General features: G+C 35.2%; 1 protein-coding gene across 2 annotated transcripts in view; it reads left to right on the top strand.

Annotated features, from left to right (window-relative positions):
- Positions 1 to 14,526, top strand: part of LOC134142056 (neurabin-1-like) — a 49,861-nt gene that overhangs the window by 15,067 nt on the left and 20,268 nt on the right. For both annotated transcript variants that reach the window (XM_062578791.1, XM_062578792.1), the window contains 11 exons: positions 427 to 559; positions 1,042 to 1,162; positions 1,688 to 1,792; positions 1,967 to 2,087; positions 3,528 to 3,671; positions 5,512 to 5,565; positions 8,375 to 8,604; positions 10,351 to 10,447; positions 10,530 to 10,713; positions 11,513 to 11,664; positions 13,618 to 13,951. In XM_062578791.1, the coding sequence (XP_062434775.1) occupies positions 427 to 559; positions 1,042 to 1,162; positions 1,688 to 1,792; positions 1,967 to 2,087; positions 3,528 to 3,671; positions 5,512 to 5,565; positions 8,375 to 8,604; positions 10,351 to 10,447; positions 10,530 to 10,713; positions 11,513 to 11,664; positions 13,618 to 13,951 (1,675 nt within the window). The remainder of the gene's footprint in view (positions 1 to 426; positions 560 to 1,041; positions 1,163 to 1,687; positions 1,793 to 1,966; positions 2,088 to 3,527; positions 3,672 to 5,511; positions 5,566 to 8,374; positions 8,605 to 10,350; positions 10,448 to 10,529; positions 10,714 to 11,512; positions 11,665 to 13,617; positions 13,952 to 14,526) is intronic.

Below are 14,526 nucleotides of genomic sequence, written 5' to 3'. Positions count from 1 at the left end.
AACTGCGTGATTCCTCTGCAAAATCAGAAAACTACATCTGTTTGAAGCACTATAATTGGCAAATGGTGTGGAGGGAGGGCAGAAGAGAGGAGGAAGGATTTTGGAATGTAGTCCAAAGAGAAGAAGAGACACAATTTATCATAGAGGAGGCAACTGGTTTCTTTAACTGATTTATTTTAAAGATTTGCTACATTTACAACAAAAGAAGTTTAATTGTTTTGAAACTTCTAAAATGTTACTTCTATGCAAGTTAGAAACTGTCTTATGACAGCAGTATTTAGTGCTACTACAATAAATTGATGGTTATTTAGAAAATAAGATCTTTAAAAATACTGCTTTAATTTCCTTAGCCATTTTCTTTCAATTATCATGTGTGGAAGGAGAGAAAAAAAACACTAAAATAAAATTTTCTGTTACCTTTCTTAGGTTTTCAGTACTTACTCAAATGAAGACTATGATAGACGTAATGAAGAAGTTGATCCTGTGGCAGCCTCAGCTGAGTATGAACTTGAGAAAAGAGTGGAAAAGATGGAAGTGTTTCCTGTAGAAATAGAAAAAGGTGCAAATTAAACCTTGAATACTTGCTTGAAAGAGATACTATGCACATGAAAGATAAAGAAGTTTTAAACTGGCTTTTCACATTCTCTTGAATATACTGGATTTTTACGGGACTGGCCTCTCTTAAATGCAAATTGTTGTACTTAATTGAAGTTAGGAAGGCTACATTAATGTGTGGCAGATCTGGGCCAGAATACCTATAGCTCATAAATCTTTGAGGTAGAATTCTCTTGCAGATACCATGAAACTTTTAATCTAGCAGACAGTTGTAACTACAATACCCAAGGGCTTTAATAAGTTGAATCTAGTTAGAAAATGTTCTTTGGTGTTAATTTTTTTTTTTTTTTTAGTATGTGAATTTTCATATTCTGCATGGATATGAACAGAACATATGGAAGGACTTGGAACACTTTGAAACCGCTCTATGTGTATTCACATCTTGTGTTGTGTGGTTGATGTTAGATTTTTTTTTGAATCCCTTAGGTGACAGTGGTCTGGGCATCAGTATTATTGGAATGGGAGTTGGTGCAGACCAGGGACTAGAAAAACTAGGTATTTTTGTAAAAACAATAACAGATGGTGGAGCTGCTCAAAGAGATGGACGGTGAGTTTTCTATTGCATTGATTATGCTTTTTGCTAACTTTTAACTAATCCTAATTGTTTTGATTTGATATGCTAAATACTGTGAATAAAAGGGCAAAAGCTAGACACGACTGAATAAATATTACTTTACTGCTTTATGTGAAAATTTTAGAAACAATTATTTAATTTAATGTAGGGCATTTTTGTAAAATGAACGTAGGTGTAGTGAAAGTGTAGGTATACTCCATATATGGAAAAAAGCTCAGAATGTGCACATATGTAATGCTGCCACCAAATCAGCCAAGAACACCAATCAATGTGTAAATGGTATAAAAATACCATGTCAAATACCATATAAATACTAATAGGTGATCTGCAATAGTAACTGTAAATTAAGAGACTGAGTCCCAAGAAATTAATTGCTTGAAAAACAAACTTTCATATTATAAAAAGTAGGGAGTTTCAGGTAGTGTTTGTCTCATGAATAATCTATCAAGCTGAAATACTGTTGTTGAACTGGTAGCTAAGCATTTATTTATTTTGTAGAATTCAAGTCAATGATCAGATTGTTGAGGTTGATGGTATAAGTCTAGTGGGAGTTACTCAGTTCTTCGCAGCCACTGTACTGAAAAACACTAAAGGCACAGTGAGGTATGTATGTCTTCTATCAAATACTAGCCTTTTTTATTGTAATTTTTCATTAATGGAGAAAACATGATTTGAAAGTTTTACAAAGATGTCACTGAAAGCAGCAGTACAGCAAGATACAATCTTTTAGGTATCTCTTAAGCTTTTTGCTGCAAGGTAACTTGTATTGTTTTGTAGGTTTCTGATTGGAAGAGAGAAACCAGGGACTCAGAGTGAAGTAGCCCGTCTCATTAGTGAGACTTTAGAGCAAGAGAGATGTCTGTATGAGCAACACTATGTTCATGATGATACGGAGCAGGTAAAACACCGTTTTATAAAGTAGATGATCACCTCTGTATGCAATAACTTCTGTAAATGGGATAAAATTTTTTTTGAATCAGACAAGTAAAAAGGCACACGATCTAGTTGGAGGCCATTAACTAGTGGTATAACCCAGAGTCAATACTGGATCCAATCCTATTTAACTTATTTATGAATGGCCTGGATGATGGAACAGATGGAACCATCAGAAAGTTTGCTGATGATGCAAAACTGGGAGGAGTGGCTAATGCACCGGAGAGGTGTACTGCCATTCAGGACTATAATAGGCTGGAGAAATGGGCAGAGGAGGAACCTCATGAAGTTCAGTAAATGCAAGTATGGAGTACTACATCTAGGGAAGAATAACTGCATGCACCAATACAGGCTAGGGGCAGACCTGCTGGAAAGCAGCTCTGTGGAGAAAGACCTGGGGGGTCCTGGTGGACAACAAGTTAACCGTGAGCCAGCAATGTGTCCTTGTGGCCAAGAAGGCCAATGGCATCCTGGGCTACATCAGGAAGAGCATTGCCAAAAGGTCTAGGGAGATAATTTTTGATCTTTCCCCTTTATTCAGCCCTGGTGAGGCCACACTTGGAGTGCTGCATCCAGTGCTGGGCCACTGAGAGATGGAGCTACTAGAGTGAGTCCAACGAAGGGCCACTAAGATAGTAAACAGATTGGGGCATCTCTCTCATGAGGAAAGGCTGAGAGAGCTGGGACTGTTTAGCGTGGAGAAGACTGAGGGGGAAGATCTTACCAACATGCATGGATATCTGATAGAAGAGTGTAAAGAAGACTAAGAAAGACTTTTTAGTGGTGCCCAGTAACAGGCTGAAAGGCAACAGGCACAAACCGAAACACAGGAAGTTCCATCTGAACATGAGGAAAAGCTTTGTTTCTGTGAGGGTGACTGAGCACTGGAACAGGTTGTCCAGAGTCTCACTTCTTGGATATAATCAAAACTCATCTGGACAGAGTCCTGGGCAGCCTGTTCTAGGTGACGCTGCTTGAGCATGGGAGTTGGTCTAGATGATCTCTAAAAGTCTCTTCCAACTTTCAGCCATTCTGTGATTATCTCAAAAAAAGTTAAGATGAACAACTTGATTAAAACACAAAATAACAATTTCATAAGTTAGCATTGTCAAGGCACATGATTGTCAGTACTTGCTATGCTTCCAACTTCTCATAATCTTATGCCTCAGCTGTGGCTTGCTTTGTTTACTGTTTACTTAGTCCTCTTTCGTGGAATTTTGATGAAAAATGTTTGCAAGTCAATTTCAAAGTGTATTGTAGATATAAGGAACTAAAAAGGAATAGTGATGAGTTAAGAAAAAGTTTACAACTATTTGGATTCCTTAATTGTGTGCTATCTTCATTGCCGCTACCATGATGAGAAGCATGTATGTTACAGGATGTCATGATTTCTCCATCTTGTCAGGATGATGACTATGATGATGATGAAGACGCATTTGAATCACATTTACATGGAAAATCTGTAGAAGTTTTTGATCTTCCTGAAAATGAAGATATCAATTTACCACTGGATATGGATTCAGCACAGTTTCTTCTTAAATTTAAAGAGGTGCAGTAACAGTTTCTTAAACCTTCTTTGTCATACTTTGGTGAACATCTGTATCTTAAAAGGTTTGATGTAATCTTCATGTTCCTCCTTTTGTGGTTTTTGGGTTTGTTTCCCCATCCTCACTAATAAAGATCTCTTGTGTCTTTTGAAATGTCCTATAACTTTCTGGTCCCTGCTTCCCTGTGCAAATTTATGTTAAATAGTCATTTGATTTAACTAAAATTAAAAAAGCTTTGATCAGGCATTAGAACACAAGACTTCCTACTTGTTGTGGTCTGTGAACATTGCATTAAATAGTTTATGATATTTCTCTTTTTTTTTTTTTTGGCCTGTTCGATCTTGCACTTTTAGCTGCAAAGTAGCATAGCTTTAGGTGCAGGGAGTGGGGCAAGGTGAGTATCCCTGTGTTGAATGGTCTCTAGCTCTGTGGTTCTGCCTTCTTCAGGGAGACAAGAAGTACACGTCTAAATCTTGTCAGGGCAAAAGTCACGTGGCATCTAGACTTCCCACACCCAGAGTTTACTCTAATCACTGAGATCTGGAAAATGTCTGTGTACAGAAAAACACCTTGTTCTGTAGATATGTATGGTTTTGGTTTGGAGGAGTTCTTTAGGTGATTCTTTCAGATTATTTGGAAGTAATGAATTTGTAAACCCAGTAGAGGGTTCCAAACTGTGACTCCCAACAGGGCACAACCGGGAACTGGATTCTAGTTTACCAGTATGTTATAGAAGATATTATTTGCCTTACTCAAGGCTGTGGAGTTGTCTAGGATTTAAGTGTTACAGAGTCTGACGTTTAGGAGTCTCTGTTTCTTTAGTCCATGTCATTTTCAATCTGGAGGAGAAAAATATACTGCAAGTAAAAATTGTTTTTTTCTCAGCTTGGCATTTTAAGATGCTGTTTTGTACATACTTCAGCATATTTTTATAAAGGATCAGTAGTTTGCAGACATCATTTAAGTTTACTGTCTTGGTAATATTGTTGAAGAAGTTGAAATTTTAGACTGTTGATCACTAGAGAATATTTACAGTATATATTTTCTAGATTAGGAAGCATAGCAGCAGAGTGGGGCATCTTTTCACAAATACCATATTTACCTGAGATGCAATTAAATTCCCACCTGGAATCATTACACTGTTATTAACATAATCCAAGTGAAGCATTCAAACTCATGGACTTATTTGTTTTAATGTATGTTTGGTGCGCTATACTTTGCAAAAAAAAAAAAAAAATTTTTTTTACTAGAGTTACAGATGCAAAGTAGCATATAAGAAATAAGAGTTGTCAAAAAGTGTGCTTTTACACTTGTATGCGTGCCGTTTTCTTATGGTATGTTAACAATCATCTTTACCTTTGGCTTACATGTAGCCTTTATCCATCTCTACTGATTCTAGGAAGACTTATGGTGTAAAATACCATGCTTAATTTTAAAACAATGCCAAGGTATTTATTCATAAATGCTAATAAGTAAAAAATACTCACTATTGTTAAATTTTTACTTCATTTTATATATTGTCATAAGTGCATTACTGCCTTTTCACTCTCCTGCACATTATAATGTAACCTCTCACTTAATGTATAGAAGATAGTGTGGGATTTGTCACTCTAGATGATTATGTATTGCTTTTTGTAGCAAATCAAGTACTGTGGATCTTTTTAAATTGGCATTTAATTCTTTTAATAAAAGCTTTTGATCACTTCTGTAATCAACAAATAATTAAATCAGTTTTACACTACTATAAAAATGGCTTGAGAAAAAGGGGAATCACATCCAAAATATTTAAAAACTAACAATTCAAGTGTCATTTTGTCTTACAAAAATTTATTTTTGTTTCAGCTACAATTAAAGCATGCAGTAACAATGGCTGAAGTTAATCAACTGAAGGAGAAAGTAAGTTTTCAAAGAATCCTGTTACTGAATTTTTAATTTCTGAGTTTTGCCACATACAGATTGAAACCACAAGACAGAGAGCAATCTGTTTTAGTCCTCAGATCCTATGTACTGTGTTATGCTAGACTGAAGCTCTTCAGCTTGTGAAGGCCTACCAAATATTAAAAAAGAAATAAAAAAAAAAAAACTGTGCCAATACAAAATGAATGTTTCCATATTATTGCTTAGAGTAGAACTGAACTGAGCTGAATATTTTATAAAACAAACTTCCAAACAAACATGAGAATATTTTCGGTGGATAGGACTTGTCTTATATGAATACAGATTTGGCATTTACAAGCAATAGTTTGTGCCTGAGATAACTTTCTGTAATCAGAGTATCTTGTTTTCTCCTCTTTTCCTTGTTCACATCTTTGACCTGCTTAGGGAGGGAGATAATTTTTTTCCAGCTTTTTTTTTTGAGTGAGGGTTGGTTCAGCACTTCTGTTTTCCCTGAGAAAGGCTTTATTGTTCTTTTTTGCCACACTTTCCGTTGATGGAGATCTGTGCACTGCCTTTCTCTGAAAAAATTGCTGTAGGTGAGCAACGTCTTTTATTTTGTTGCCCTTCTGTTTTACTTTGCTGAGCAATCTGTACCCTAGGACATTTTACAGCAGATTCTTCATGGGTGGGTGGTGTGCCTTTTGTCCTTCAGATTGCAGTCGTTTTGAGTAACAATATCTGTTAGGCTGTTCCTACACTCTGAAAACTGATGCTCCATTGCTCCAGGTGTAGACAGGCAAAGCACCCACAATCTCTTTGCATTCCTATGATAGTTCTAATCTTGCTCTCTGAGAGTGCTCCTCCTTGCAGTGTTCTTGAAATTTGACCAAATCGATTAGTAAGAAGCTGTTAAAAGTAATGACTTTGGTACAACCTATTGCCCCACTTTTAATTCAAGAAATTCTTGAACTGAGCCTCTCAACATATTTGCTCTATCAAGAGTGATCTTATCTGGCTTCAGAAGCAGTGATTTCCTCCTTGTAAATAGTGTCTCCAGAGAAGGAGGCATGGATGAGCTAAGCAGCAGTTTGCACACTCCTCTGAGACCAGGAGAACTGTACATAGGTTAACATTCTGTTTTGTAACGCAACTGCTGTGAAACTGAAGGGGCTGATCTCTTTCCTGTTTTGAGGGAATGCTTACTTTTCATTCATTAGCACCAGAAAGGCAAACCAAGGTGTATCATATTCTATTTTTGTTTGTTAGGTTGGGTGGGTTGTTTGTTTGTTTGTTTGTTTGTTTGTTTTTTGGAAGTCCTTGTCTTATTAGATTACCGTGGAAAACCTACTGTTTTCACTTGGTTTACTCAACAAGCTGTTGGTAACAGAGTAGTAGGACAGGAAGCTTAATTGGTATGTGTTAAGTCTCCATATCTGCAGTTCCCATTGAAAATAGAACTTAATGCCTGGAAGCTGAGATGTTCAGTCATATTGTGTCCAATAATGTGAGAAATACTATTTCACATGTATAGAAGAACATGCTTGCTTTCAAACAGCAGTTTTTGGAAATCTCCAAATCCCATCATTGGAATTGCCATATTGATCACTATATCACATTGTAAATCTGTGAGATACAGTACTAACAGGGCTAAAAAAATGATCTGGATAAATGAACAGTTAGTCAAGGAGTCTGTTAGGTAAAATACATTCTTCAAATGGGTGTTCTCAGGGATTTCATTCGTTGGACTGAGACAATGAGATTACTCCCATCAGCAGCCTTTCAACATGGCTTCACTGCATAGTTCAATGCCTATATTACTTCCAAAATCAAATATTTTAAAAATATTGCTATTTACCATAATTATTTATAGGTATTCACTGACTTCACTGCCTTTGCCTGCTTGTTGACACAGGTGTTGTTTGAAAAGGGGAATTAAGGACAGTTATGTGTCTCCCCTAATCACTTTACATCCTCTGTGATAAAATATGGGGCTTTTGTTTGTTTGTTTGTTTAAAATATATGTGTGTGTGTGTGTGTATGTATATACATGGCATACATGTGCATTAGAAGTAGTAGATGCTCAGGAGATACTTACAGAAACTACATCCTGAATAAATATAGTATCGGTATGTGGAAGAAACTGTTCTGGAGAGCTTGGAGAGTTTTGGCCACTTGCTCTTTTCTGCAGACCAGCCCACCCGTTGGTGGGAAGTGAATGTCAGTCTTGTGTGCAGATGACACTGCTACAATGTAAAGAGCTGTACTTGGCAGTCGGACAGCCATAGCTAGTCTAGTAAACATATAGTTTTACAAGTGGGAGATGCCTCTGGCTTTTTAAATTTTAAAATTTCAACATGACTGAAGGAAAAACTGAGAAAAGTATGTGTTTGCTGCCTTTTTTTAATCAGAGACAAACTGCTTGTAATATTTTAATAAAGAACAAAATGTTCAACTTGCACACCTGCTGAAATTCATTAAAAGAAACCTGGAATATAGTCTTGCTGTAACCCTTGGTTTTGTGTTACTGGGCACTGAGAGCACATAATTTCATAATAGGATATCCTTAGTGGAGTGAAAAAGATTAAGCACAATGAGTCTGGGATACTTTCTCTACGTGATTGGTGACATCTCTCTGAACAGATAAAATTTCAGTGTTTTGTTTTAATATTACTGATAAGTATTTAATCATTATTAATTTAAATATTAATTTTAAATATTTTTTAATTTAAAATAAAGTTATTTTTTACTTAAACATGTATAAATAACTGCTTTGATTTTGATTTTTTAGCTTAGATTAATTCCTTAAGTACTGATGTTTTCTTTCCAGTTAAAAATTGTTGAAACAGAAAAAAATGAATGGGAATCAAGTCGAGCCCAACTTCAGCAAAACATAGAAGAAAACAAAGAGAAAATTAAGAAGTTGGAAACCTACTGGTTAGAGGCACAGAGTTTATGCAAAACAGTAAATGAGCATCTTAAAGAAACTCAGGAACAATGTGATGCCCTTGAAAAGAAATACAGCAAGGCCAAGAAATTGCTGAAAGATTACCAACAGAAGTAAGTATCTCAAAATACTGAGTCTCCGTTTCTTGCTTGTATGTTTTGTATATTATGGGAAGAACTAACAGCAATACTAAAATTATGATAGAGACTCTGAAAATCTTTATCTAGCTATCTCAAGTTGGGAGTCAGAATTATGGATGATTTTGTCAAGATTTGGTTCCAATAGTTTTACCTCAGTCCTTCATTAAAAACAGCTAACAGTTCTGCAGTGTCATGTTCTGCCAATTTCAGAAAAAGTATGAAGAAATAAATGAGTTTCAGTGCTCTTAATATCTTCTCCATACTGTGTCACACTCATGACAGAACTAAACAGTCTAGCATTTAGCCTTTAGATTTTTCTCATAATTTCTTTCTGATTTTGATGTTTCTCAGTAGGAACTATTTGCTTCACAGTATTTGTAATAGAAGAGCCAAGAACCTGGTTTGAAAACTTCTGCAAAATAAATAAATATTGGACATTTCCTCAGTGTATATTGCATAATGTCACAGACAAGCTATTAAAATTGTTATAGTAGTGTTTGCACTGGTTTATAGTTAATACTCCTTACCACGGACTTCTTCGTTACTCTCTGTTACAAAGTGTAGAATCTGGTAGCTTCCTTTTGGGAAAACTCTAATCGATTCTGTATGTCTAAATCATCTTATCCAAAGGATTATTTCTATTCTGAAGCTCACTTAAGTATCTGGATAAGGGCCAGATACCTGGGATTCAGTCATCTGATTTAGAAGTTATGTTTTGTAGTGAGTGGTAAAAAAAAACTCTGAGAAAAATCAACAGAATTTGTGATATATACCTAGCTCATCAAAAGAGCAGCATTAAAAAATCAGTGTTTTTAATCCATTAACAGTTTTGGGGGTGGAGTGGGGAATGTTAGGTAGTGGTAGTACTTCTTGTCAGGTATAGCTGTGTAGGATTTGAACACTGAGTTGTCATGCAGTTTTGGATACTTGTTTTACTTCTCTCCTTAGCTGAACAAGAGTTAATTGTTAAATACTTCTAGAAGTGTCTTGATAATATGAACATAACTATTGCTTTTGGTAGTTATTGTAAGCACATAATTTTTTTGTCCCAATTTCTCCATTTGCTGCTTATTTCTAAAGGCAGTTTGCATGATCTTTTTGCTCTGTAGCCCACATCTAGAAATGTTATTTTCCACTCTGCACTTCTTGTGCTCTTTAATGAACTTTTTAAATGTCTCCTTCCTTCCCCTCTCCTTCAAAGCTTCTCCACAGTGACTGTCAAATATGTGTTGAAGATGACTGCTAACATACGAGCTTCCATTGCTTCACTGTTTAGCGAATTCCTGGACTGTACATGAAACTTCGTGTTTCTGCATGTTACTCCATCTGACTTGCAGGAAAAAGCACCTCTTATTTTTGTTTCCTTCTTGTAATTATTTTTTGGCTTTTCGGTTTTTTGGTTTTGTTTTTTTTGTGTTTTAACCCAGCCATTGCTATAAATACATGTATAACTTCTTAAGCCACTTCGTAAAGGTAGAGAGATGGGTCTAATTTTGTAGAAAAGTGTTGTAAGACATCTTTTTTCAGCCCAGAGTAGGTTATAGTGTCATAATTTTTTTTTTGTTAAGATAGTAAAAGCATACAAACACGTGATCATTTTGTGATGTTACAAGATTAATAAATCCCAGCTGTTATAGCTTGAAGATTGTTTTTTCAATATGCTTACTAATATAAAACATTTTAGTATTGAAATACAACTGCATATATTTCTCTTGCCAGAGAAGTAGAATTTATGAAAAAAGAGGAGGATCATTCAAGAATGCTTGAAGAGAGAGACCAGAAATACACAGAACAGCTGAAAATATATCAGGAAAAAGTAAGACCATGTTGTGTTTTGAAATGAACTTTTGCATTCTTGGGATTTTTAATTCTTTTAACTCTAATTTTAACTCTTGTAGATTTCAGAGCTTGAAAACAAACTAAAAATATATGAGAGGATGCCATATATGTTTGGAAGTGGCAGCTTATTGGAAGATGCCTGTCAAAACTCAGGCCAGTTGAATGAACCCTCAAGGATAAGAGAAGAAAAAGTAACAGAAACAGTAGAGGAAAGGTTAGATTCTACAGATATGTTAATTTCTGGTAAGTTAGCGGTAGGTATAGGATTTTTGATTTACATTTAACAATAACAACAAAAAAAGAAGTGTATATGTGGTTTAAAAAAGGGGGAGGGTGGAAATGTAGGTGCCTATTGTTTCCTGCTGACTAGAGAAATGTTTATCCTGAGCTGCTGTGGATGTTTTTGCTTAGGTCCCACAGCATTTTCTGTATTGTAGTAATATATTTTTTAATTGTTGTGAGAAAGAGGATATAGAAGGGAAGACTAATCATTTTTACTGTTTCTCAGATTCTGGGTTGGTGAAATGGATAATGTTATTGAGAGTATAATGCTGAGGTACACCAGTAAAAAACAAACAAACAAACAAAACCCTGTCTTTTAAATTATAGTTATCCCAAAACTTATTATGATATTATGATTTTTATTAAAGTATTATGGTAATTTTATGTTCATTGTTATCAGGCGGTGATTCAAATGAGAAGCATATTCTATGGTAGTCACCTATGTACCTTTTTTTTAAAGGGTCCCTTGCTTAAGGAATACGCATAGGGAAGCATATTTTGGGCACAGATTCTCTTCTGTTTGAGAATTCAGTTTCAATCCACAATACAATTATATCTTGATGAATTTTTCTTTTTTAATTTGAAGAAATTCAAATTAACTAGAGGGGTTTTTTTATCACTTAGTATGTTAAAATGTTGTAATTTTGTATAAAACCACTATTTTCCTATAATAACAACCGAAAAAAATCTACTTTAACTTTCGAAGATGTTTCTAGACAGTGAGTTATCAATTTTTTAAAGGAGTACATATTTGTTGCAGATTTTGATGCTTTTGTTGGGGATACTCCCAGATTAGACACCAGCGTGCACAAAGCAAAAGCTCAGCTTGCTTTGAAAGTAAAACGCCAACCACCTTCTCGATCAAAGCTGAAAGAATCTCTTGGGGCTGGACAACAAACTGCAAATTTACAGGTACAGATAACAGTGGGTATCTATACATTTAGGAGCTTGAATGTATATTCATTTTTATTTATGTTTGCCATTTTAAATGCTGTCCATGGCTTTTTTCAGACTGTGCAGAAGTATCAGATTTGATGCTGTGTCAAGTGAAAAACTATTCAGGTGCTTATTATATATGTGATCTCTGACATGGTCTTTGGGAAAGAAACAGTTAACTTTAAGTGAGCAGAAAAGGATGTGAATTTGCGGTATTATTTCAATCTTACTGACTGAAAGATTTTGATATAGTAGTAGTGGTATATTTTTGAAATATGTTTATCTATCTATTCTCTTACTTGAAAAAAGTTAGTTCTTAAAATTCTTAAAAAACTAAACATTTCTAAAACAATTCTTTGCTTCATGAATAGGCACTTAAGTCTACAAAAAATATACCAGTAAAATCTTCTAGCACATTTCTGGACCTGTTTAGCTTTTATCCTTTTTTTGTGGGCTTACATTATTACTGATACAATCTAACAATAGTTAACTTTTCTCTGTTTCCATACTTAATCGTATGATGGTTGACTGTTCTCAGCATGGTTTTTCATTAATGATAATTGCATGGGCATAGAATTTCACTAAGAATTTTCCATTGGTGGTAGCACCTTTCTTGTACCTCTGCTTTACAAAATGAAAATACTCTTAACTTCGATCAACTGTGTGCAGGTAGTATCAGAGAAAAGAAAATCTCTAAAAATTACTTCAGATAGGAGGCTGCTGAATCATAGTTAGCCTTGCTTTAAACCTGCACAAATTCCAAAGCACTCAGACCTTTTCTTAGCAGTATGAAGCAAAAGACATATGAGTAGAGACTCAGTACCAACTGCTGTTCTTTTTCACTGTGGCTGTGTTCCTCTCCATGTGTTCCAGTCCTATCTCTTGTACTGCTCTAGAGATAGAATTCCCTGAAATTAATTTACCTTGAATTTCATTCATAACCTAGTTTTTAGGTCTTTGCCTTTTTGACTCCTTTGTTAAATTAAAACTGGCAACATTATTTAAATTTGTGCCACGTTAAAAGCTTTTGATATTTCCTTTGTATTTTCATGGAAATGTGTTGCAGCAGTCTCCCTCTATTTGAAAAAGCTGGGAGTTAGAAACTATAAATGTCATTCAAAAATATGAGTTTATATTGAGGTAATCTTTATAGCTCTGAAGAGCTCTAGCTATATATATTTATTTTTCTTATTTTTCTAGTAGAAGTGTAGCCAACTGCTAAAGTTAGCTTGCAGTTATTCCTGATTTTCACTAGTGTATGATGGTAAGGTCCATGTCTGTATTCTCCCTTAACATGGCAGTCTTCTGTGACAAGCTTATTGCCTTGTCAACAGTATTTTGCCATCCTGATGAAATCCTTATCCACACTATAGTGTTACAGCCTGTGAAATTTTAATTGAAGCAGGTTCTGAACTTCAGATCTTAGGCTTCTTTGGTGGAGCAAGTAAGAGAGAGAATAAAAAATGAGACTAGTTTAATGGACATACACAATCTTGCGGAGTTTTAAGGTAAGGACAAGATCTTTGGTGCAGAAAGGGAAAAACAGTTGAACTGGGTTATGTAACCAGTGTATGAGAGAGATCCTCATGGAGAGAGAAGACTGAACTACTTCAGCTGGACTGAAAGGATTTTAAAAATGGCTGCACTGAGTTGAGATGGCCAAGGTGTAACAGAATATTTTTAGGTCAGCTGAAGAAATAAGATTTGCAATGTACAAGAAGATCTGATGTAGGAGTGGATAAAGGAGATAGAATCAGCTCCATGTGATTTAGATGATAATGGTGCATGATTAAACTTCAGTCTGTTTGCTATTTTCTGGACTGAGGGAGTTTGTATGTAGCATAGCATACCCTTAGATCCTCGTAAAAGATCAAATAGTAAATGATTACATGTTGTGCTTGCATAATTTTTTTTTTTAATTTTTTGAAGGATGAGGATTCAGAAGATACTATTCACAACAAGGAACTTCCTGCTGTGTACCTAACAAAGAACTTAGAAATAAATGAAAAGTTAACTCTCTCCCAGTTGAATGACATAGATCAAAAGAGTGAAAAGCTGGAACCAGCAGAAAGCACAGAAAGTCCTTTAGAATCAAGCCCTTCTGCTTCCACACAGTCTTCCCCAGTACACAAAGCAAACAACGAAAATGGACCAAGCGCCACACATTCACCTCCATCAGAAGAGATGGTTCCAAATTCTCCTCAAGGATGTCCCAGGAACGTTAAGCAAAGAGAAGCAAAGGGGAAAGGAAAAGAGGCCAAGGGTAAGGCCAAGGGTTTTTATTTGCTTTTTTATTCATTTGGAGTCAAAGTATTGCTAGGTTTAGATATAAATGATTACTGAACAGTAAACTGTTTAGTTAGAAAGCAGGAAAATGAATCGGTTACAAAATTAATTACCTGTTATTAGATCACTTGTAAACTCTTCAGGGAAATAAAGTTTGTTTCTAATATAATACAAAATACTTAGAAAAGGATTTTACAAATTAAAAGCTGTTGTTGTGGGTTGTATTTTAGAAAAATACTTAAATACAAATGACTAGATATAGGCAGCTTCTCTTAAGAAAGTAGTTATACTGTCTAGAACTCAACTTTTCACAAAAAGGCACACACGCATATTGACAGGGTGTCATATAAAAGGAATAGAATCTGGTGTGAGTTTTCCTGCATGGGCGTTAGTGGCCAGATGACTAAAAAGACTGCAATGCTTAATTCACTCTTGAGTGAGTGTGGCATCACAGCTTCTGTGTGTGACTGCATGCAAATATACAGTGAGATACAATTGTCACCAAGTAGCAAAAAGGTTTTTTTTTTTTTTTTTTTTTTTTTTTTTTTTTTT

Source organism: Rhea pennata, chromosome 6 (assembly GCF_028389875.1).
Source record: "Rhea pennata isolate bPtePen1 chromosome 6, bPtePen1.pri, whole genome shotgun sequence".
In the NCBI taxonomy this organism is placed as follows: domain Eukaryota; kingdom Metazoa; phylum Chordata; class Aves; order Rheiformes; family Rheidae; genus Rhea; species Rhea pennata.
This window is presented reverse-complemented; position numbering and strand designations above follow the sequence as displayed.